This window comes from Harpia harpyja, chromosome 7, assembly GCF_026419915.1.
Source record: "Harpia harpyja isolate bHarHar1 chromosome 7, bHarHar1 primary haplotype, whole genome shotgun sequence".
NCBI lineage: Eukaryota > Metazoa > Chordata > Aves > Accipitriformes > Accipitridae > Harpia > Harpia harpyja.
The window spans coordinates 44,730,885-44,757,196 of NC_068946.1; the positions used below are offsets into that span (position 1 = coordinate 44,730,885).

Consider the following 26,312-nt stretch of genomic DNA (forward strand, 5'->3'; position numbering starts at 1 on the left):
GATACCTTTTAAAGATCCTGCTTTTAGGCCATAATTTCTCTTGTCATTTTACCTCCTCTCCTACCAACTCTTTCCTACTAACTAACCCACTATTACAGTGCAGTGGCAGGAAGAATATTTCTTCATCTGCTGCTCTAAGCAAAAGCTTCTCACTTCAGAGAGGTACACTCATCAGTTCTTCCTTTTAATGGCAAGCTCTGACAAATTACAGGTAAAAATAATTAAAAAAAAATTAAAGGCAGTAGGTGGCTTGAATCTTTCCATGTTGGCTGAAATGTCAATCAAGCCCAAGAAATAACAGGCAGTGTCTTGATTTCTATTACTACTGCAGGTGGTACAACTTACAAAGAAACCCTTCCCGCTTATTAAATTAAAGGCTGCAAGGCATGCATCCTCATAGCAAAATTAAGCTTTTATAGGCATGTAGTTGGAGATTATTAAACCCAGCATGGTCCCAGATAAGAATGTCTAAGTGTGAGTTGTCAGAATTAATGCCAAACGGCACATTTTCCTGCCCAACCTTCTTTCTTCCTGTTAAGAGGGAAGGGATAAAGTGGAATGGAAATGCAACCAAGAGTCAGGACATGGGTCTTTTTTCATTCGACACATTCAAATCTACTGCTCGGACCACAGGCATCCCTAAAGACAGTTCCAGCCTTTCATTCTGAAACTAGCTCAGTTCTGCAAGGTAAGTGCTGTCCTGGGTCTATCCCATATTAGCTGAAGTTTACACATATGGACCCAATGAACTCCAGAGTTTGCTTGTATTTGACCTTTCTCAGAAGGCTGATTTTTCCAGTGCTGACTCTTTAATTTGGCTGGAAACCTTCAGTGCTGGGGCATGTTTACATTTGCAAAAGTATCTGTTTAAAAACAGTATGAAAAATTAAAAACCAAGGCCCTGGCTTTGCATGTCGGCAGCAGGAGCCGGAAAGCTAGGAACCACATGGCTTAGGGGCAAAATGTTCATCAAGGCCTCCTTTGTGCTTCTCATCTCTAATCATTTCCAGGGGGTTAAAGATCCATGCTCTCACTTCCTCCACACGAGGACCAGCGAACAAAAGTTTAATAGTTTCCAACACCATCCATCGCCAGACATCTGATTCAGAGCCTCTAAAGCTCTGCAAGTCCCTCCACAGCTCAAGGTGGTTCAGGTATCCAGCTGCAAAGAAGACAAAGCTTCGCAGGAAATACAAGTCTGCAGACACAGCTGTGCTCAGGCTATTATGCATGCATAACACAAGGTGAAAAGAGGCCCTCTGCCATTTCGGAGGGTGGTCCCTGCAGTCTGCTAACACACTGCTCTGCATTGGCTTCCTGAGAGTACAGGACTGGGACGAGGATTAGTCAGCTGCACAAAGGATGGCGTGCCAAATTGCAGGAGCTGAGTTTAAGGGCCTGATCCAGAGGCTCTTCAAATCATTGGCTGTTTTCCACTGAGCTTGATGGGTTTTGGATCAGCTTCTAAAGATGTGGTAAACCTGGTAATACTTGAGCCTTCATCTCCTCAAAACCAGCTGCTCCCCACCTCACCCTTACACTGTGTGTTTTGGAGGAAAGAAGTATGTAAACACTGAGTTGAGACTTCCCTGTCTGAAGGACACCATTTACTGCTTCATCTCACTTGAGCCCACTTGTAGCTCCCAACTCCAGCAGGCTGTAACAGCTTTGTGCATCCAGCACACATCACACAAGAGCAGAGAGGTTAAATGGCCATGCCTTGAAATTGCAAAGGCATCGCTAGGTGCACAGAGCATGGCTAACCACTGTGTTATTCAAGAACACCTCTTCCGGAATAATTCTCAGTATGGATTTCCTAGTCTGGAGCAAAAGAAAATAAACTAAACAGGACCAAGGATTCACTGTGCAAAATAAGGGTATACCTACATATACAGACTAACCATGCTCCTATCTAACCATGCTCGTATCCTAGGATTGCACAGAAAAGCTTCAAAGATATCATAAAAAGACCTTAAAGGAGGAAGATAGGGAAGTTGAACAAGAAGGAAGATTCCGAGGGACCCCATTCCAGAAAAGACCACCTGAACCACATACATTACATAAAGCCCCTGTAAAATAAGCTGATTCAACAGTAGAAATTTGTGCAATGAAGTAGGGCATACATATAGCACTTGGGGCCTGCCAAACTCAATGGGAATAAATACCTGTTCTGCAGATATTCAGACCTACTTTTGTGCAGTGTTAACTTGACCACACATTGAGTGCTTCCCTTACTGCCTCAGTATGGTCTCTTATAAGTTCTCTTAATTCAGCTTACTAGTTCATGGCATGTTTAATTACTGTGTGTGAGTACTTCAGCATTCCTGGGGAGACCCAGACAACAGCCATGACTTCTGTAACTGTTCAATCTCCACCCCTTTTGGTTTGCTTCAGCGCTGGAACAGGGCAAACCACATATAGTGACTGGCAGATACTCCAGTTTGCAAGTACTCAAACACTTAGATCTTTTTCAGACTACCCACTAGCCTGGAAGACTCTCAGTGTTGGATCCCAACCATGACCAACAGACATAAATAATATAAGGTAAGGTTTCAGGCTGTCTTCTTGGTATAGACTGATGAAATGTCCCCTTTTCATAATCAGACCTACCATCTCAGACCATCCTCTGCTTCAATTATCCTCAGTATTCAGAGCATTTTTCACAAAGTAGACAGTTGCCTGCTAAGACTGAGGCACAGTTTCCATTCTGTGTGGGTCACCGACCGGAACCCATGAGAGACAAAGCAAACAAGTAATGACTACCCATGCTACCACCTGTCTTCTCAAACGCAGCAAGTGTGGACACTTCCAAGAATGCATAGAAGTTAAAGTGAAATTACAGTATTATCTTTATTAGACTGGCAATGAATCATATTTTAGTATCAGCCTCATTTTAAATTTTAGCTCTCTGTTGTAGGTCACACTACAGGTTAGTGCAATAGTCTTTGGAAAATAACTTTCACTCCTACCCCATGCTGAGATGTACAAGTAGCCTCCACAACACAAAACCACTCCACAATTCAGCAAATTTATCAGGCGAAGGGGAAATCTTTTGCTGCGCGGGCAGAGCTGAGCAAACAAATGTGTCAGCACTCAGAGCTCAACTTTACTCATGAGGCCAGAAAAATCAAGCTGGCTTTACCCAAGAATTCCTCCTACACATACATATCACCCTGCTGTCTTGTCTTCCCATCACCACCTCCACCTCATTACTGGTATTCTCTCTTTCTTTAACCTGATCCATTGAAATCTTTAATTGTACATTAAACATGTCCTCATCCCAACTGCTGCAATTTCTAGCTTCACTGCCTTCTTAAATGTCTGATCTCCACTCACAGTTATGAAGACTCAGAAGGCTGTTGGCAGAGTATGCGCCCTTCTACAAAATAGGCCAAACCAGCAGTTTCCTTCTGTCTTCCCTCAATACCCAAATCCAACTCGGATGTTCTTCCAGCTGTCTCATTTTCATGGTTTCATTTAGTCTACCCCTCTGACCCCACGTTCACCTCCCCTCCCACTCCTGCTTTCTTTTCTAGCAGTCTTTACCTTCCAGCCATGTTTCTAACTCATTTCCTGCCCACTCAGTCAATTCTTCCTGTCTATGAAACTTCTCCTCAGATGAGAGAAACAACGACCTAACCCATGAGTGGCTTGAGGGTCACTGTGATAGCAGCTTGCAGTGAGCCATTCCCTTTCAATGAGATCCAAGAAGCAAAGAGTTGCACATGTCCCTCTCAAACCTGTCCAAGAATATATGGATGGGAGATGACTGCAAGAAGAAAGAATAAGACTTACTTTTTCTCTCTTGGTATCATGAAAGATGGAATAGTCCTATCATCTCTCAGATACCAAGGAATAGAAGGAGACAGAAGAAAAGGCTCTGCTCTCTACCACCCTGAAGGAAAAAAAAGAACCAAAGACTCAGGTTGTACCTTCACAGAGCTGTAGGAATCACAATAATCATAGTAACCTAGACATGTTATCATATGAAGTTATGTAAAATCTAGATGATTTTGTGCCTCTCCCCTCACTGCCTACAGCTCGTCCTTGAACTGACCTTGCTGAGCTTCTTTCTTCCCAAGAGAGAAATGACATCTGGAGATGTAGGCATGGTCCCAAGTGCCCAATAGCACTGACATTGGAGTCCTCTGTCTTGGGCAAATCATGAAACTATTTAGTGTCTCAGTGCTTTCAGTTGTTAAATGGGTTTAGGGATACTGGCTGGTGCATCAAGGACTAATTATCTGTAAAGCATGTGATACACAGGAAGCACTAACTATTGCTAATGCATACCAAGCATCTTGACTCTTTGTTTCCTAAATTTTAATCATTTCTTCAAAACAAGTGTTGCTAAATTGTTTCAATATGGAGAAGAACGAACTTAGTCTAAACCTAATTTTTGCAAAAGTACAATTGTGACTGCTTGTTTATTTACTTTTTGATTATTAATTTGGAGCAGCTGGCAAAACACACCAATCTACCAGGAAGAACCCAGGGATTCAATCCCAGATAAAGAAAACAGATAATAAGCATGAACTAGTGCTCACTTCCAGTATGGGACAGTGTGCTGTTAAGTTGTCCTGGGGCTTCCCCAAGGAAGTAGATCAAAGGACTGCAAGTCACATTCCCAGTTCGGCACATTTCTACAGTTCTTCAGCATTTCTGCTCCATCAGAGAGGCCAGTCTTGGCCCCTTCGCCTTTTCACTTGGATTCCTATTTGCACATGGTGGAGGGCAGGCAGAAGCTCAATCAAAATCTGCCCCAGGGGAGCGACAGGAGACTTCCACTCAGTGAGTCCCCAGGCCTCAGGCTGGGGGAGTGGGAAAGAAGTCATGTAACATGAGAGAGGGTCTTCCCTCTTCAGCATGGCTCCTATTGCTCAGACCACCACAAGACCTCAAACCCCAACTAACATAGAATCATAGAATCACTTAGGTTGGAAAAGACCTTTAAGATCATCGGGTCCAACTGTTACCTAACACTGCCAAGCCCACCGCTAAACCATGTCCCTAAGTGCCACATCTACACTTCTTTTATATACCTGTCCTGGTTTCAGCTGGGATAGAGTTAATTGTCTTCCTAGTAGCTGGTACAGTGCTATGTTTTGAGTTCAGTATGCGAAGAATGTTGATAACACTGATGTTTTCAGTTGTTGCTCAGTAGTGTTTAGACTAAAGTCAAGGATTTTTCAGCTTCTCATGCCCAGCCAGTGAGAAAGCTGGAGGGGCACAAGAAGTTGGCACAGGACACAGCCAGGGCACCTGACCCAAAGTGGCCAACGGTGTATTCCATACCATGTGACGTCACATCTAGTATAGGAACGGGGAAGTGGGGGCGGGGAATCGCCGCTCGGGGGGACTGGCTGGGTGTCGGTCAGCGGGTGGTGAGCAATTGCACTGCGCATCATTTGTACATTCCAATCCTTTCATTATTGCTGTTGTCATTTTATTAGTGTTATCATTATCATTCTTAGTTTCTTCTTTTCTGTTCTATTAAACCGTTCTTATCTCAACCCACGGGTTTTGCTTCTTTTCCCGATTTTCTCCCCCATCCCACTGGGTGGGGGGGGAGTGAGTGAGTGGCTGCGTGGTGTTTAGTTGCTGGCTGGGGTTAAACCACGACAGTACCTCACGGGATGCTGACTCAACATACAGCATTGCAGATCCTCAATGGCAATGGCTGATCAAGAGCAAGAGGAGATGCCACAGTGCTGCAGGAGTGTCGGATATGGATACATGTCCACGAGCGTGTCCATTTGCCACGCCTGAGATCAACAGGACCAAAGGTGTGTGTCTACACAGCTCAGGACTTCGTGGAAAGAATGGATTTGGCTTTCCTCAGCAGGCTACCAACCAGGGCAAACACTACCATAACACTGCCTCCCCTCCTCAACAGCCCTCCTCAAAAACCTTGACTGCTGCCCCACACAGCACTGCACGGTGTCATGCAGCCATAGCCCTGTGCCCCACCACCACCTTGTGAAACTCGGCTAACCGCTGCCACACACAGTCCCACTGTTAGAAAACCCAGAGATTTCTTGTTTTCTTAAGGATGTTGCAGAGTGTTTAAGTATTGTGATCCATTGTTTACTGAGACAAGCCCTGCAGCTGTCACGCAATCTCCCTTGCTGAGAAAGATAAGGTGAGTGCTCATGCATCACTTGCAGCTTCCTATGACATTCTGATCAGTATAATCCCTCTTTTCAGACAGGAAAGCAAGCTGCATCTTGGCTCCTACAGCCACTGCAGTCTGATGGAAAAAACACTCCTTTGTCATCATTCAACCATCATTCAGTCTGCCTCCTCCACACCTGGAGGCAAATTTTTTTTCACTATCCTTACAGTTACATGTCTACATCAGCCAGTTGTGCCAGCAGAGATGGTGCAAGACTCAGGACAACTGTTACCACTAGTGAGAATGTAGGAGAGGGCAGAGAAAGCATGGCTAAACTCTCTTTGAATTTCACCTGCAGGTAGCCAGATCTGCCACAGAAGCAGATGTGTCTGATTTGATAAACACCTGAAACAGAAGTTGACCCTCTTTGCTGGCTCACCAGAGACTGAACTGGAGATGCCAAGTCAAATTCAGTTTGTACTTTTTAGCTAGCCAGGCTTATGAGGACTCCTGTCTTCTCTGGACAAAGGTCCCACCGTGAGTCAGTTACACCAATAAATCAGAGCAGAGGCTGTAAAATCCTGAAAGACTTTTGAAATGAACCTGTTCTCATAAGGATCGGTGTTTTTAAATTGGAAGCTGGCTAATAATAGTAAAGGATTATCAGAGACCACATTTCACCAATGACCTCCACCTCTTTTATTCATGTGCTGTAAACCAGAGCAATCCCCATGTATAAAATACAGATCTGAATTTTGCAGCTCAAGCACTTCCATTAAAACACATTCTAAGGATCTCCCAGTGTTATAAAAAAGAAAGGATGGATGATCTATGAAGTCATAGCTTTTTAAGCCAAAGCACAAGAGTTTCTTCAGGATTATATCTGCACCTCCCAAAGCTAGAAATTATCATAGAAACCTCTAACCCAGTTTACTGTGCATTGCAGATCACGACTTTCATCCAGCTAATCCTATACTAAGCCAAGGAATGTGTTGGATTTCTTAACCATTTGATTCAGCCATGTTAGAGGAACAACTTGGCAAGTTGGACCTATGGTAGCAGAACACTCTAGAAACAAAATGATATGCTAGGGTTTCCATTTACAAACTTGATGTTTCAGTGCTCTGCACTTTGACTGTAGCCTAGCTCAGCACATAAGCATACGCTAGGTTTCAAGTACACAACCCCATTGACTTCAAGGTAAGTACATATTAAGTGCTTGACTGAGCTGAGACTGTTCATGGCTTTCCAGGGTGAACCCCGCACGATTAAATAAGAATATTTCTTATGAGATTGCTAGTGCTGAAGTGAACTTTATCAAAGCATAATGACATCCTTGAATGGAAGGTTTTAGGAGAATGTGATATATTAACGCTCGTCAGAAGCAGATGTGCTAAATAAATGAGGTCTGCCATACCACTGGCTCACAAACTTATTCAGTTAGGGAACTGTGCTAAGAAAACTTTAAAATTGAGAATGAGGTCTCTGTAAGGCATGCCTTTGTTTGCACTGAACCACAGAAAAAGAAGAAAAGCACTTTGCTTTGCTTTCCACCCTGTTTCCTTTCTCTGAGGTGTGCCTGGGATCTGAAAAGAGGCAGCCCACTTCTATGTCCTAGATCCAACCACTGTGCCAAAGAAAGGACCACGCACATGCTGCTGTTAGCTGTTGCTGTTAGCCCCAGTTACACCAGCAGTACCTCTGGAAAATATAAATAAGCTACTCTGCTGCTTACAAGACTTTCTCACGGCCTCGGTCCACACATACTACACTGGTGACCTTCTGAGTACCTGTTCCTCCACACCGTGAGTCCATGTCACTCAGTCCTACTGCTGTGGATGCCCTCCCTCTCATCATCACCACCAGTCATGGTCAGAGGCTGCTCCTTCACTTGAGCTATTGTACCTCTTTAAAGTTTTACCTTCCCTCACTCCAATATGTAAGAGTTACTCAATCACTTTGCTTCCTGAAGCTTCACCGTAAAGTCTTCCTTTTCTCTCCTCCTTGTCATGATTCACACTGTCTAAAGCATTTTGTGAATGAAGGGCACTCTTCCAAAAACCCCTTTTCTTCTTGAGGCCCCAAGGAACAGCACACTGAATAATTTTTTCAATCAAATCTCATTGCAATTATTTGTGAAGTGCATTGGACACCATTAATGGGGAAGTGTCAAAGAACTAGCATCATTATTGTTATAATTATTATTATGGAATGTAAAATATATTGAGAGCTGTTGGGTGTAATTTTCAGAAGTTTTGCCTGAGAGCAAATTACTTCCCTAACCACTGTATATTTATGGCTTTATCAGCCATAATTTTCAAACAAATTCTAAATGAACTCTAAAGAAGAAAATACCAGCTTCATTTGCCACAGTTCCATTTTTCAAGATTAAAAAGAAAGTTGCCACAAGGCTTGCTTAATGAAAACAAAATCTACACTGAAATGCACCGAAGGTTAAATATTCTATAGCACCCAGAGGATGCCACCAGTTTCCGGTCAACACTCCATCATTAGTTAATGTTTGGACTCCCTGTATGGAGATTCAAGGGCAGCAAGGCTATGAGCTAGAAGGCAATTCTCCCATAATGTATTTTGCCTTCCCTTTGATATTTAGCCAGATATGCCTCTCATACTTCACCCCACAATCTTCATCCTTCGTTAACTAAAATTTTGGTTTGGATAGTCAAAATCTCACTTGCTCGAGAAAAGTGTAAATCTTTATCAGAATTTCCTAAGGGGCTTTCCTAGCTGGCCTTTGGAGTTGATGGATGCTAATGTGCTTTTCTTCCATCAATATACAGTAAAGGGAATAATGTATTAGTGACCAATTCAACAATAGTGGGGGTGTTTGGTAAAATGTCAAGAACCTTCAAAAGAAATAAATCATGCCCTATTATCCATCAGCCCACAAAGTTAAAACAGCTTTTGCTTTCAATACAACAAGCGAACACTTAACTGCTCCCCACAGATTTCAGTGTTTGAAGCTGGCTACATTTCAATAAAATGTTGTTTAAAGAAAGAAAATATTGAGAAAATATATAGCAAGCTACATTCAAGCAACCTGAATCACATTCATCTGGTAGGAAGTAATAATTACAGACAGTCTGAAGTAAAATCCCAGATTTAAGCACTCCCAAACTAATTCATTTTGAAAACCTGAGGCAACAGACAGAACAACTTGTCTGCATCTAGGAGAGATTGAGAATTAGACAATGGGTCAAATGCCACACACTAAGAACTCACACCAGCTGTGATGATACAGTCTGCAAAGCTGAGATTTGCAGTCCTGAGAAGATCTGGGATATAAGCTATTTAACCAAGTCCACCTCTCTCCTGTGCTTCAGCATGAGATCAGTTTTTATGGATGAAGACAGGCTGCAATTATTAAAGCAGGGACAAATGATGTTCTTCCAGCTTACACTAACTGCCACGACCCAGGGGAGAAAGCCCTGGGAGACAGAACGGAGAAAAACCTGGGAAGTCTATCATACTTCTTCCTAAGCATAGCGATTTAACGGATAAAACTAATGAGAAATAAATAATGGTAGAAACTGCAAGTGGAAACCTGTCTACAACTCATTTCCAGTTAAGCTGTGAACATCAAAGTGATTCATATAACACAGAGGAGTCTGCAAACTTTTAAGCATTTCCTTGGTAAACAAGCTGAAACCAAGCACTCTGCACCCATACAAACATATATGCATATCAGTCATGGCTCTGGCTCTCGAAATAACAAATCTCACACAGTATTGCTGTGGCAGAAGATGTTTCTGGCTTTCCCAAAGGGCATGTTACAAAGGAGCTCCAAATGTCTTTAATGAATAGCAAAGGTGCTTTATGTCCAAGAAACAGCTGTATAACAATGAAGGATACTGCTCAGAACCAGGACAGTATGGCAAGGGAATAGCCCAGTTGCAAATGCAGGGACCAACCTATTGGTTTCAATATACATATGGAAAAGACAAGAAAGATGAGCATGACTGACAAGAACTAGAAACAATTTCTCCGGTGTTTGGCTTACCAGAGTGGTCCACAGTGGAGCTGTTGCCAGAATGACATACTGTTTAGTGAAATGGGACTTGGACGCATGTGTACATGCATGTATAAATAAGAAAAGGATGCACTAAGGATATACTTGACTTGTTTCACTAATTTCTCAACTCACTGAAAAACAAGCAAGTATGCAAGATCCTTAATGTAGCTACCCACTCACAGCCAAATAGGTAATAAGACACCAGAAACAGCCTCCTGGGAAGTAAGAGATCATTTTCTTATTGATCTAACAAGGGAAATCAAACTTTAACTGGATTCCCTATAAGCACAGAGTAGAACAATCTAATTATGAAAAGCCCAAACTGGGTACATTATTATTGTTGGTGAACTGTACAATGAGCACGTTGTGGTTTAAGCCCCGTCAGCAACTAAGTACCACATGGCCACTCGGTCACTCCTCCCTGCCCTGGTGGGATAGGGAGGAGAATCGGAAGAAAAAGGTAAAACCTCACGGGTTGAGATAAGAACAGTTTAATAGGACAACACAAGGAGAGAAGAAGTAACAATAACAATTATACTAATAAAAGAATGTATAAAGCTAGTGATGCACAATGCAATTGCTCACCACCTGGAACCCGATGCTCAGCCCATTCCCGAGCTGCCATTCCTCCTCCCCCTAGCCAGCTCCCCCAGTTATATACTGAGCATGACACCATATGGTATTGAATATCCCCTTGCCTAGTTCGGATCAGCTGTCCTAGCTGTGCCCCCTCCCAGCTTCCTATGAAAATTAACTCTATCCCAGCCAAACCCAGGACAGAGCATCATTTATAAGCCCCAGGGAAACTGGGGCACCATTGTGTTAGTTTGGTACTGTGCAAATACACAGGACGGTGCTCACAGCACAAATTCCCAACCTGTGCCTCACTATCTCTATGTAGTCTGCTAGGATAAGTCATTCAGCTCACAGCCCCTTCCCAGCCCACATCTCTCCCGGCAGTGCAAACTTTATCTTCAGCATGTAAAAAAAGCATGTTTAGGACCAGAATTTATGTCCCTCGACTTGTCTAGACCATTTTCTCTAGGTCACAAGTAATAGCAGGTGGTTTGGGGAATGGGCTCTGTAAAGAAACAGGCATTTCTTCAGGTCCGAACACAGCTAAAGTAAAAGTATTTTGCATACGTAGACTCCATTCTGCTTAAATGAGTAGATCATGCACCGTATTCTTTCCTTCTTACCCCTCCCATAGCAATACAAAGAGATATCAATTCAAACAGACAGTTGACTAGTGTGGATGAGATACAATAAGCAAGAGATGAGAGACAGAAAATACATAATTTCTCAGGAAATAAGTTAAAAAGTACACAGAAAGGAGTTTTACTTGGATTCTTCCATGACAAGGATATTATCCAGCAAACTGGATGTTAAGAATATCGTAATCTGGAGGAAAAGTACAATAAAAAGAGAGGCTGAGCACAACCAAGGTAAGAACTGAAGACTGGAGAACACAAAAGATGTTATGGCATCCCATTTGTCTTGTGATGGGAAGCCTGGCTAGCAAGGTTGTGAAAAAGAAGCTATTCAACCCCTTTGTAACATAAACTGTTTTGTTAATCTATTCATTCTGGCAGTAAATTAATGCATCCTGTATGACTGAATGGTCTGGGGCCTTACTTATTATTACTGCCCATCCACTGAAAATTGCTGGTGTAACATAATCCTCTCCCCTGGCAGCGGGAGCATCAGCAGAGCTGCTGCTGGGGCCACTCTTTCAGTCGTTGGCTCGGCATTCCCATTGTATAGCAGGTTGTGATCCATGGGACGATGAATTTGGAGACCCACAGAAAGCCCATGAGCCACACTGTTAAGTGGAGACATCCTCAGAGCAATTTGGAACAGCACATAAGATGTAGATTCCCCTGCTCGTCTCCCCTTGTAGCCTAAACCTGCTTGTGCTGGCATCAGAACAGGGTATAGCTTTAAGATAAATTATATTATGAACTGAGATGTGGTTTTGGAGGTGTGAGCCCTCTTCCATAGAACTTAAATACTATGTGCAGTGGCAATAAGGTGCCTTTAATTTTATTCCTGTGTATTTTCCAGCTGAGCTTTGCAGCAGAAAATACAGGATTAAACTGTATCATGAACAATCATGAGGAAACAGGTGCCAAGAAAAAACAAAAACTCTGAATCTAACTTGGGTTTAAGAGACCCAAATGATAATCTGGGTCATTTTCTTGATCTGTCTGCAATTTCAATCTTTATTTCATTTGTATAATTGTCAAGTTCTAACTAACTCATACCAGTTTCTGCCCTCTATCATTAAAGAGAGGAAGGGAACAAGAACAGTGAAAGGGGAGGAGAGATTATTTTTTTCCTGTGAAAAAATTCATGCCCGATTAAAAGAAAGCAAACTGGCAGATTATGAGTGTGTTTACGTAGCCACCACTTCTGCAGAGAAGCACTCACTTTGAGTGCCAAAAAATGCCCACCAATTCCTCAAAATCAAGAATCGGGGCTCTAATATTCCCTGCAGAATGATTTATCTCAGTGCTGGATCCTGCAAACACACCCTCTGTAAACTGAAAGTTTGGTGCTCCTGGTTAATAGGAAGAGCACACACTTTTTCTCTTTTCTGTACCTATAACATCCTCATTATTGTGTTATCTATTTAAATATCCAACTGAGTTCCACTATGTTTTTAACTGCAAGCGTTTCTCCCTTCACCCCTCCCCAGTTAAACAGATGGTTAGACTTATTCAGAATTAAAATCAAGGTTTATTTACCCATTCCACCAGAGCAAAGTTAGAGCCAGTGCCATATCATGTAGGCTTAAAGATTTTGCTAATTTACTTTAATCCACTTAAACCTTTAAAGCACAGATAATGGAAAACACACAAGAAATCTCTTACACTTTCCAAATTAAGAGACAAGTTTCCTCCTCTGTAAAGAAGAGTAAAGCTCTCTAGAAGAACCCTGAAAGGTCAGCAAGGAAGCCTTTGACTACTTTCTTCCTGGAAACCCTATCTCAAAGGTCACAGAACCACAACTAAATTGCCTTTAGCAAAGAACCTAACTAGAGACACATTGCAAGGTACTTAATTGCCTTTAGTGAAGAATGTAACTGGAGATGCATTGCAAAGTCTTAAATGGGAACCAAAATCGATATTTCAACATTTAGGAGGAAACCATTTTTAGCAAGGAGATTCAGCAGCTGATGATGCTGGCACACTGAGCTTAGCACACTAGTCTGGGCTGAATTCAGAAATAATGGTGGTACCCATATAATGATCTAACTGTCACGTGGGTAAGTGGACAGACAGCAACTTAGTACACTCATGGAAAAGCCAACTGGGATAAGGACAAGAGAAATCCATGCTGCAAAAGAACAGTAAAAGGATTGCCCATTGCAACACAAAGGCCCCCTCTCACATTCTTAAGACCTTGTCAAGTTAAATGCCCAGGTGAAAGAGAGAAAAACTACTAGCAGAGGTGATAAATACCTAACGAAACCAAAACAAAGCAACAAAAAGGCAGCCACTCCTTGCAATTTTAAAACAATTTACTTCTCTTGCATTCAGGTATGTCCAAATTCTCTATCACTTTTCACTTACTAAGTGTCTGGATCCAACCAGCCAGGTGAGGTATATAAGCATTACTGAATCCAGTTAGAGAAAAAGAAACTGAAACACAGTTTCAGTATGGCACAAGATTACAGGGAGCCTGTAGCAGAATTGAAAATGGAGATTCTTAGACCAGAAGTCCCAAAACTGCCTGAACGAAGCGACTGCTGTGAAAGCTCAAAGTTAAAACTCTGTAAAGCATCAAAGGGAATACGATTCATCAGGCCACTTGCACTAGCCTGTAGAAAACAGGTGTAAGGAAAACAGCACAGACTAAATCATCACGCCTAACACCACCAGGAAGGACTTCAAAATGGCTCATCCTACTGGAACTTGAAACAGGAATGGAAGCTCTTACCTTCAAAAGCAATTGTGGGATGTTCTTTCCTGACGCATTGCTGATGTTCAGCTTCAGAGTATTCAGGTACATTCTGTGTTGCTGAGAGATGAAAAGCAAGAAGAAAAAGGCTTGGCAATGACAGGGAAATGGCCTTTAATCTTGAAACAACCATGACTGAAGGGCGGCTGCAGATCTAGCTTCCAAGGTAGGCCCAGGGAGGATACCTGAAATACAAATAATTCCACTTTCAGAAAGATGAATACTTATCCAGAATGTGTAACATGCGTAGAGAAGGGTGGAGGTTCCCCTTTCATCCCAATCCTACTTGTGCTAAGTAGACAAGATAATATTCCACAAACAGCATCTAAAAAAAAAAAGACCCAATTTACAACTGTGTTTGGGCTTCTAATTTCAAAAAGAAGGGAAGCGCACAGCTCCCTAAATATATCTCTTTATACCTTTGAGGTATATGTCCTTATACAGCAGCTAGTGTGCAATAGCCAGTGCTGACAACATGAAATCCCAAATACTCCAGATGATGTAAATGTGTCCCCCAGTGTGGACAACTCACTCCTCAGTTTCATGACATGCCCATGTTTAAATGTCATGCTACATTCAAGAGGCCGCTAAGGAAAAGCCAACATCAGTCATTGTGAAAACACGTGTGCAACTAATAGTGTTCTAATAGGAGATTTATACATTTTACCACTGCTGTTTTAAATGTCTTGAAACAAGAAAAGCCAATTTAAAGGTGTTGCCAGGAAAGTGCTAATTAGGGTAACATAAAAATTAAAAGAGCTTAATGGGGAGAATGGTGAGAAGTGAGTCAATTGCCTGCATTATCATGGGATGCTATAGCTCCCAGTCACAAGAGCTGAGGCACTGCTAAAGAGGAGGAGCACTCATTCTCAGGCTAGGAGAGGGGAAAGTCATGCCTTTTCTACGTGAGCATTTTTAACAACAGCAGCAGAAAAGATGTAGCTCTAAAACTCCCCCGGGCCTACCAGGGCTGAGGCAGGGGATGGAAGATTAATTAGCCCATGCCACAAGCTCCCCAAGATGCTGCTGCAGCTTAGGAAAATATGCATTGCCAAATTTAATCTTACTGATATGCGCATTGTATTTTCCTATGTAACTTCATTCAATTATTACAAACACGTGTTTGCAAACACATGGAGTCTCCTACCCTTAAATCTTATGTAGTGATAAAGCTGATTCTGAATAAATTCACACATAACAAGATTTTCAGTTCCTGCAGGTGTAATGATTCATAAAAGTAGTGTAACAATCAACACCTGCAGTGCCTGATACCTCTATATTTTTGTTTGGAGTTTCCAAAACACCTTCAGTGAGCTGAAGTGGCCAGGCTGGTGGCTGGTAACATGAGGCACTGATACACAATGACAGACTTGTGGTATGGAGCAAACTCCAGTATAGGGGATAATACTGTGACATTAAGGAGCTGGAAGAAGTTTGTAAAGGTCTTTGGGCATCACAGGAGTAATAAGGGACTGCTTACAGCAGCAGTGGAAGACAGTTGGTTTGAAAGATGGATCCTATGTTTTATTCTTATCTGTATTTCTCTGTGATTTTAAACACTGGCATGAAGATGAGTTGCCAGCGCATCCATTATGCGTGTCCTCAGCAGCAGCTACATACCATTGACTGAAAATAGCACTGGCATTCAGGATTTGGGGTAGTTCTAGGGACTTGGTTTCCCAACCAGTGTGAGCGAGAGATTACAGCATTTCATATTTTTTCCAGCCCCATATATATGCAGATTTTATGCAGGGATGTACAAAATCCCCTTCCAGTTCTCCAAAGGAGGTTTTACAGCACTTCACTATGGAGGTTTTTTTTTTAAACACAGCAAATATGTTAAATTAAAAAATGGGACTGGCAGAAGGAAGAGATGTGAAATCAGTCAAAGCTAAGGCCAGCACAGCGTTTATTCATTAAGCACAAGCATACTGCAGGGTGTACCTCACTGAGTACTGTGGCATCTCACATGATGGAGATGTTGTGCAACTCATGTTGTAATGAAAATTATTGATGATGAAGCATAGGATTGTATTTTCAGCCGTTGGTTTAAATGGTCACTTTTTTCAGTACAGATCCAGAGGTGAAACACAGCACAGAGATGTGAACCCCAGGGAGACGCATTTTGTATAGCGCTCGGATTCTCTTAAAGTTCCAGAAGAGACAAAGCCAAACTTTCCTTAGATTGAGATGGTTGTCATGGGAAATGCACAGGAGGCAAAAGGACTTCTTCACTGTCAGATATCCTTGCTGGAAACTGGAAGAGACAGTCACGGAAATCTCACTTTATGCATGCTCTACTCCTCCCAGTGCAGCCATTACTGGATAATCCTAGAAATAAGGTACTAAACTAGACAGACTTTTAGTCTGAGCCAATATGGCCATTTTCATGTACTAATCATCCAAACAATGTTCCCAAGCTAGGTGAAAAAAATTGTTAAATCAAACACACACGGTAGGGTCCCATGCTCCTCTAAGGCCCTGTGAGGTCTACAATCAGCAGATGAGTAAATTCAAGTTTCACACTCTTCAGGGTCATGAAATGATAAAAAGTTGCATACAGGAAAGCTTCATAACATCCCACAGCCTATTCTGTGCCAAAGCAGAGTACATTTACTAGTGTTTTGTCTGGACTAGTTGTAAAATGTGCCAAGTAGCTGGATTTCTGCCACTTTCCCTGGGAGATTTTACCACAGTCCAAGAGACTTTAGTGTTCCTTAGAAAGCTGTAAGCAGTATCTGGGGTAAAGTTCCATCTTCTTTTTCCTTATTGTCATAGGGAAATCCAAAGTGTGCATGAAAATAATGGTTTCAAACTTGATGTGAAATGGAAAGTAATATATGACCAAACAAAGATGAAAAAGAAACATTATAAAAAACTTGTATCCTTCCCTATGTCCCTTATCTCCTACATCCAATTGCACCCATCAAATGTGTGGAGCTCTCATGTGCTGGGAAGTTGAACAAAATCAGTCGTGTGCAGCCCTGAACTGGTGCCTACTGGAGTCAGAGTCAATGAGCAAATGCCAGCTTGATCAAGGGCGACAGAAGCCTGAGCCTAGAGCACCAGCTAAACAATATTTAGACAGTGGATAGCATTGCAAAAGGTTACTCCTTCAACCTGTCCCTTCCCAGGCTGCCTTGCTCATTTTTTTCTCAATATTTTAAGAGAGACTCTAACTTAGTAATTGCTGTTCCCAGCTGCTGCAACTTTATTTTTGAAAAATACATACTCCGAATATGAAGCAGTGCCATGCGCAAGAGCAGGTCAATTGTATGCCAGGATCAAACTAGTAACTGCCTGGGAGAGTCCAGCAGCTAGTTATGAAGTGTAAATATTTTAATTCTACTGCAGATGGCCAAACTGAAGCCTCCAATTTTGCCCAAGCTGCAGATTTTCACTGTGAGGGCTGGAGTATGACCAGTGCTTAGGACCAGTCCTCATCCAGGCTGCTAAAATACTGCATGTCCTAAGCACAGCCCAGGCTAGCGGTGGTTTGCACTGCTGGAACTTGCCCTAGCATTAAGCCGTTTAGATACAGTTAAATGCTATAAGAAGAGCTGTTCTTATTAGACTCTCTGCTCAAAATGGCTTAGAGCTCAAGAAATCAGCTGTCAAGGTTTCAGTGCAGATGACAGACAAGAGTTCAAATCCCTGGTTAAACTCAAATCTCAGATAGGACATATCGTTTCAATTCTTTATTTGCTCATCTTCATGTATCTTTACCACCTCAGCTATTCCCCCCCCCCCACAATGCAGACACGTTAAAAAAAAAGGATGAAAATGTCCAATAAGATTATCTGTCCAAGTTAATCTGTCCTCTCCCTCACGAAAGCCTGTCCTCTGCGCCTCTGCACAGTCCCAAGGGCCAGGGATGGGGCGCCTCTCTCCCCTCTTCTACTCTGCACAGTGAATCCCTCTGGCCCTCTGCCAACAAAAGGTCAACAAATTCAGGCTCCATTGGATTCGGTGAAATATGCTCCAGAGACAGGTATTTTGTAGAGCACCACTACTGCCACCATCCTCTTGTCTCTTAAATCAGGCTCTTTTAGCTCACGGGCCTCCCTGACTGTAGTGGCGGTGGCAGGGGATGGGCAAAGAGCTGCTCCTTCTGGGTAAAGCAGGAGGTCTGCACACTCAATGCGTCCCCAAAGCTGAGATTTGCAACCACAGCACCCATGTGAGCACAAACTCACTGCCGCATGCCCATTTCTCACCCAGGCTGTTTCACAGCAGCCTGATACGGAAAGCGTATAATTCTGCTTTGCCTCGTGGCTTCACCCCCTCACAGAAGCGCAGCATTCAGGGGATCACCCAGAGTCCCTCCCTTATTCATTCTTGGGGCATGAGTCTTTTCCAACTCGCCCTGTATTGTATCATTGTAACTCCACTGATTTCACAGGAACTAATCCTGATTTACAGAGGGTAACTCAGATCAGGCCCCCTTTCACTAAAGCTCTACGCCTAAAGAAAAATACCTTCAATCAATCTTCAGGGCTTTAAAACAAAGCACACTTTAAAAATGGCTGTACTAGGAATTCATATCCTGCTTTCCTCTGACTGCAACTATCATTTTGACTTAATAAAACGTGACAGTAAAGTTTAAGGATAAAAGAAAATGCTTCATCTTTCATTTTAAAGAAAAGAGATGCCTTTAAAAAGGACTAAAAAAGGAACCTCCTGTAAAAGCATTAATTCTTCTGTTTGGGATCTTTTGTGATTGGCACAGTTATGATTTTATTAGAATGGGATACCAGAGGGAAGACGAGCAATGGAAAGAGGTGGACATTAAAGTATTCAAAAAAGTACTGGAAGAATAAGGGAAATAAATATAAATATCATAAAGCAAGACAGCTCAGCAATACAGCTATGACAGGCTGGCACAGGCAGCTCTGCCCTAGAAAACTCCAAGGCCAACAAAACCACAGTCCTTTATTCATGCGCCGCTCCTTGCCCTCCCCTCCCACCCTCACCAGCTGGAATTCATCCCACCAGACTGGCTCCAAGGGCCATTTCACACTATCAAAGAAAAGGCACAACTTTTCCCTCTGCCCCTGGCCACATCCGTACACTCAGCCCTCAGCCATGCCTGCGCTGGGGAGATGGATCTGTCTCACAGCCGAAACATGGCATGCTGCACTTGCGTGTCCACGCATCAGATCTCATGTGCACCCTTAGACCAGGCTCCCGCATAATGAGGTTTTCTCATTTATTTACTTTTGAGGCAAACATATGGGAATGGTCTAACTACTGTTCAGATGGGAATCTGTAAAGAGATTTTGGTTTGCTTTAATTAAATCACCGTACAGTCTCCTGAACAATCGGCAAGCTCACCTCTAATTTCACAATGGCTTACACGATGCAGCTCTTGTTCTGGCTGGGTTTTGCCGTGCTCTCATGTGCCTGCCTTGTTCAGGGCTTCCCATGGCCTCCACTACAACAGCATCTAAAAGCCTCACACTGAACTCACTCTCATAACACCCCAGGAAGACAGAATCACATTTTCATGACTATAATCCAACAGTTATCTTCAAAAAACCCCTACAATTCAGCAGCAGGATGGATCGCAAGAGTGTGCAGGTAATATGCTTTCCTGCAGCAAAGCAGAAGCTTGAACTCCATGCTGACCGCTGGGGTACTCTCACAGCTCCTGCCTCGCACAGTCTGCAAGGCACTGGTTGCAGTATCACACAGTAGGTTTTATATCACAGTAGGCTTTATATCAGGAATAAACAATCAAGATCTCGCAACACAGGTCACTTTATTGCAACCTTTCTGTTACCTATATAAATAATTCAGGTAACACTATGCAAAGGAGAAATCAGTTTAACCTAATATACTGTTAGGTTCATGGCTCGTCAAGCCTGTAGTGGAGCTGGAACCACAAAAGATTGACAGCGCACTTTGGAGCATTTTATTTCTAGAGCGCTTGCTGATTGCTGTTCAAACCCACCCAGGACTGGTCAAGGTCCCAAACCAAGCCCACAAAATGCAATGGGATGTTGTCATTCAGATCAGGTAACAAAGGCAAAACTCTTAAGAACAGCTCAATACAAAATTAATTGGTTGATGTCAGTCCACTTCTTTATGGACAGGTGTACACCCTCAGTGAGCCATCATCAGCCACCACTTGGTTACTTGGCCTCAATAGCATAGTCAATGGCTGCATGGTCCTGCAAACTGAACTGTTTCCTCACCTTTAGAGGAGGCCCCTCAGAACAGGAGCCTATTATAGAAAGCTCCCATTAAATAAAGCTGATTCAACAATAAAAGCCCATGTAACAGAGCAAAATATACTGTAATGCTGGGTTCCTGCCAAACCCAGTGGGCATAAATAAATACGTGCTCTGCTAACACTCAGACCTGCTTTTGAATAGCACTAACCTGACCACACATTGAGTGTGTCCCCAAGTGCTTCAAGAGGCTCTCCCCAAAGGGCTCTAGATCTTTTTTTTAGTGGCTACACATAATATAGACATGAGAAGTCTTGTTAGCATTTGTTTGGGGTATGAATTTAGCACTTGTGAAAAGGTGCCTTGGAGTCTGAAGTCTTCTGTTTATCCAAAGATCATATTTGGCAATGAAGGCTTACATTCATTTACTTCCCTTGTGGTATGCCTCCACCGTTCTCTAGAAGACTACCTCTACAGTGGGGATGGAAAGACCTTCTATTTGCTGGTCACAGAATGGCCTTTCTGAGATGCTGTCAACAGAGATGTCAAAGTGGAGGTATTTTTGGTGATTCTAGGACCTGGACTGACTATGGAATTATTTTTCATGTGCTCCATCTGTGAAACACAGAGACGAAGGCAGAGGCTAACGCAACAGCAGAACGCAGTGGATGCTATGGTACTTAGCACGACTGCAATTTAGACATGAAGTTTACTGCAGCCTAGATTGGAAATCAGGAGCTCCTGGCTCCCAGTCAAAGCCTCCGGATGCTCCATCAAAAGGAGAGGATGCATGTGTAACACAGTCCAAGAGAGGAGCCATCCCAGGGCTCACAGGACAGCAGCAACACAGCAAGAATAACTATTCCAGAGGCCCTGCCTGCAGCAGGGGAGCATGCCCAGGGCTTGGCATCCCTTGCAGTGCAGTCACTTTTCTTGCTGTATGTGTGATGTAGAGTCCTCTGCATGGGTGCTGTAAATCCAAGGAGCCAGACATGCTGTTTACATGCACATCAGCTACATAATGCAAGTATAGTAGATTCAGCATCAGACTTACTGCAAATAGTCACCTGGCTGCCAGGGCTCTTTCTGGCTTGAGTTTTGGTGCTTAAGCCCATAGATACATGCCCTAAGCCTATAGCTGTTGTAGAAACACTAACACAGCAGCTTTTCTCCAAGTTGCTCCCCTGCACAATGTGGGAATGGTTTGTACATTTGCAAATTAGAAGAGCCACAGCCCCTAACACCACACTGCGCAGCCAATGTCATTCCACAACACTCTGGTGCCTGACAGTCTGGAGACAGTCCTCTATTCCCAGTGATTTCCAGAGGTGCGGTGCTCCTGCTGACACACCTCCCTACTGGAGCTGTGACACTACAGCTGGGGCAATTGAGGCATGAACCAACTCTGTGACTCAGTCACTAGTAACTGCAGCCAGTTTTTGGTAGAGACAGAAAGAGAAGTAAACTCCTCCTGACTCTTCCAAATGCTTTTGGTTCGGGGCTTTCTTTTGTCTCACAGTTTAAGATGAAAACCACAAGTGTTCTTGAATTTTTGCTTATTACAGTACTAACCGTTGTTTTACTGACACTAGTTTTTTATTCAACTCTAATTAGAGGGTCCACTGGAGACATCCCATGGGATTTTTAGTAAGGAAGTTAGCGACAATGGTTCCAAATTGTATCAGACTTAACATAGTGTGGTAACTTGCAAGGTTTCTCTCTTCAACACCGTCAGGGCAAGCTGGGGACAACTGCAGTCCCCAGGTTGTGTCAAGCAGATAGGCAATCCTGATAAACTACATAGCAGCCACTATGGTGACCCTATGACCACACAGTTGGGAAAACAGTAAGAAGATGAAATGTAAAAGAAAAACCACTTAATTCTCCTTTGACCTGATGCAATCTCAGAATTCAAGTCTCCAGCAGATGAAAACTGAGCCATGAAATCATCACACCAATCAACCTCCTGCCTGAGAGTCAGCCATAACATATGGGCTTGACTTTCCCTAGAGCCTTGTTTTTCCAGTTTAAAGACTCCAGTGCTAGCTCCAGGGCTACAGCTCCTGCCACCCACGCCCCTTCTGCTCCATCCCACAAATCTTCTTGCATCACTCACGCAGCCCCATGCGCCAGGGTCAAAGGCGGTTGCTGCACGTCGCAAACACATCTCATCCCTCCCAGAAGCTCCTTCCTCTACCGTTGCACCAACAGGATAAGAACAACTTCTTTTAATGCTTGCCCATGCAGGAGAGAGAAACCACAGCTTGTTTGTTTTTGTCAAAGATTTGTGATTACCCAGTGCCACATAACACATATTCATGGTTTAACTGTAACTCCAGGAGAATAAGCATAAAGCATTGCTGTAGCGCAATTCCAAGTTTCAGCCTGCTTAGAAACAAGAATATGTTTCGCTGCAGCGTCTTATTGGCACTGCACAGTATCATTTATCATATGGAAAACTTTGGCTAGAAGGCATTCCAATGGCCTATATGTGGCCCAAATCGGAACAGACAAAATAATAATTGTCAGCCAGACTCTTTTTTCTCCTGTTGTGCCCAGCTTTTCTCATATTTCTTGCAACAGCAGTTACCTGTTGGACTCTGTTAACTCTTCCCCTCATTGGGCTGCTTTGGTCTGCCCCGACCTCGCATTGCACTTGGGATACTGTAGAGAGGGGCTCTCCCCAGAGCTAACCTGGCTGCAGGATAGCACTGAAGGGAAGCAGTGTAGAAAATATACAGCTCACAAATGAAAGGTTATTACCAACTGCTGTTTGTAAACAAAATGGGACTGATTCCTCATCTGCTGAAAACACCAGTGACATCAATTTTCCCCTGAAAAATATCTGGTGATCAACAGCTTCCAAAAAGGCTGAGCTGAATTTTCTTCTTCCTCCAAATATCCTACGCAACTTCCCTGATACCAGGAGCATGGTACTGTGTTACCTACTAACTGAAGCTCACCAGCCTAAGAACACAGGTATTACTATGCTGGTTTACAGCAACATCCTTTTAGAGCTTTTCTCAAAAACGGTATTGAGGCAAAGGGAAAGTGAAGCCTCAAGGTGACCTTCAAAAAGCCCTTGGCTGCATTCTTTTAATGAACTGCAGTTGTAATTTTCACTGTCCACAGATTTACTTGACCTAAACAGTACACAGTACAGTCCTCATCCTGTAAGGTGTCCCTCTCCCTAAATTCCCAAAGACACCAAGGTGATCCAGGATTTAATGCAAACCCCACAATCTACAACTTAGCTAAGCAGCTCCATGCTGGAATGGAAGGGAGGAATATCTGAGACTGAAAGCTGGGATCATCCTCCACACTCATTTGTTTTTGATAAATTCAGATATCCAGCCAAAACTGGACATCTGAATCTTCTCCCATCAGGCAGGAGTAACAGCCTGCCAGTGGATGCCCCAGCCCCAGGGTGCCAGCTCTCCTCCTCAGAAATGCTTTAAAAAACCCAAACAATCCCTCGGACAGAAACCTTGCCATCATCTTCCAGGAGGCAGGGTCTGAGCAAGCGTTTGGGGGCTGATATCATTTTAATACACTCCTAGGCCAGGCTTTCTGGAGAAGATTAATTATTTGTAATGAATTCCAATCACATGGCGCTCCAGCCCCCACACCTTCATCCTGCATATATAACCAAATTAGTTTAGGAGATGTAAGTTATTCAGGGACTTAGCTGTTCAGCCTGGCCTTGGAGGATTTGCTCTCATTATGGCTTTTATGCAAATTCTGTCCTCCAAATCTCTTCTGAATCAATTATTACTAGATTAATTTAAACATGTCCACCTGGGGTGCCTGTATATCATGTGCCTCATGTTAAAAAGTAAAAAGGATGATAATGAATTCAAGAGGTGACTGAAACAGATTCCTGCTTTGTGGAAATGTGACCTTTTTGCATAATGTCATAAAAGAAAGAAGTTCCCTCAAGAAACATGGCAGATAGGGTCGTTTGTTGGATCAGCCGGGCTTTCAATCACTCTTTGGAAATTAGCATGATACAATAAAAAATTAATAAGAAATTAAAAAAAAATACCACTTTAATGCTCCAGACTATTAAAGTCTTTGATGGACTACTAATTGAAATGTAATGCTTAATTTTAAGCAATGCCATTTTATTAATGGTAAAAACTTGAATTAATGTCATTAACCAATGTTAATATTACAAATCCCCTGAGGGATAACAAAGCAATTATGTTATTCACCAAACTGAAAGGGGGGGAAAAAAGATGTAGTCTGTACACGGCTGCACTAAGGCGGAAGAGACTGCTTCCATCTGCATTTCCTCTGCTGAGAAAGGGGGTTTGTTTGTTTTTTTGAGCAAAGAGGAGGGAGAGGAAGAGAAGAATCTGCGCTAAGTTAATTACTGCTGATTTTCAGGTACTTAATAGCTAGGAAATTACTCTGTTACTCAAACACCATACTGTGGGTATCCTGGAAAAATAATTTGGGAATAAGAAATTGATTACAAACCCTCCTTCTTGGAGGCCTCCCCTGTGTGTGCTTGGATCCTAACACACACACCAACAGCCTTCACCTGATGGAAAAGCCTGATGCAAATAGACAGCCCCCCACCTGGCAGTAAATGGCTTTATGGAGCTGTGCTGGTTTGCATCTGCCAGGAATCACCAAGGAGATCACCTTCTGCAGTAGTGAATGCCCTCAAGTCCATGAGATGGCAGGTGCTTTCATTTCATATAGTTTAGCAAGTTCAGCATCTTGTGAAATCCACTGTTCATCCAGCAGGATAGATGGGGTTAGCCTTAATTAAATAACCAAAACCAATACCCTTGCCAACTGGCAGAAGTCACATTGCCCAGAGAGAGTAAGAACCTTGTATGGCACTGGTATAGTACTGCATTTTCCCCAGAATAACCATGTTTGAGATAAACCATTGATTAACTATTTTTTATTGTCTGGCTGATAATTTGGAGACAATGGGGAGATTCAGCAAGCCAGAGTATGAAGATTTCCCCAAAGAGCTACAAACCTTGTTGTTATTCCTCAGAATCCCAAAGACTTTTGCTTTTATTTACAAAAAGTGAAAGTACTCCAACACACCCAAAACACCATTGTCAAAATGCACGACTAACACAAATGCCTCTTTCATTGTGCGCTTCTCAAGGCAACCAGCCAAATGTGTCACAAATTCACGAACAGTATTAATCCATTGGAAGAGATATAAAAATTAGTTTCCTCTGTTTCATGTAAGATGCCAATGCTCTGCTGTAAACCAGCGCTCAGGATGCTCAGGAGATTCTTCTGACACTGTCCAGCCAAGCAGTTTTTAAAAATTAAGTTCCTCTCTTTCTTAGAGGAAAAAGAAAAAGAAAAGCGTTGACACTAATTACTACCAGGCTTCCTATTTATGTTGCACAAAGCGTGAAACCTCAATGTGAAACCCAGAAGAAATCAACTGAAAGAAGACCAAGGATTTCAGTGGAGTGAGAATCTACTCCTGAATTTGGCTGGATATAGTAACAGGGATGCATACTTGGTGACTGGGACCAGGGTGTCTTTCTTTCTTTGTAGCCCAAGCACAGAGCACCCAAGTGCCTCTTTATGTTTCCATTCAGGATATAGATACAGTTGTAAAACACAATGAGATTTGGGGGTATTACTTAAATTGATATATTACTTAGCAATCTTATTATAAATGGGAGAGTGAGCAAGAGGAAAAATTACTGCAAGGTTTCCACTGTGCTTACCAATGAGGTCCTGCACACAGGAGGCTTCAGTCTATGGAGCCACTTATGCTCGACAGCATGATGCCTTTTCTCCTGCAAATTTGCAAATCATTGTATTTTATCTTCTAGTAATGGTTTCTCTCTTACCTCTTGTCTCCCCCATTTCCTCAAAGAATAACATTAAACCTCCTGTGAAATATCTCCAAAGTCCATTCTGTCACTCTTCCATTTTCTCTCCCAACCACCCACTCCTGATTTGAAAACAGAGGGAAGGGAAGCCACTGAAGACACCAAGGTCAAGGCAGAGTGAGACAAAGTCAAATTCATGCAAT

The 26,312-nt window shown here is 42.7% G+C and overlaps 1 protein-coding gene across 3 annotated transcripts in view; it reads right to left on the reverse strand.

Moving 5' to 3' along the window:
* SEMA5B (semaphorin 5B) overlaps nucleotides 1-26,312 on the reverse strand; it is a 283,502-nt gene that overhangs the window by 127,541 nt on the left and 129,649 nt on the right. For all 3 annotated transcript variants that reach the window (XM_052792870.1, XM_052792869.1, XM_052792871.1), the window contains one exon: nucleotides 14,091-14,296. In XM_052792870.1, coding sequence (XP_052648830.1) covers nucleotides 14,091-14,244 — 154 coding nt within the window. In that variant the 5' untranslated portion in view covers nucleotides 14,245-14,296. The remainder of the gene's footprint in view (nucleotides 1-14,090; nucleotides 14,297-26,312) is intronic.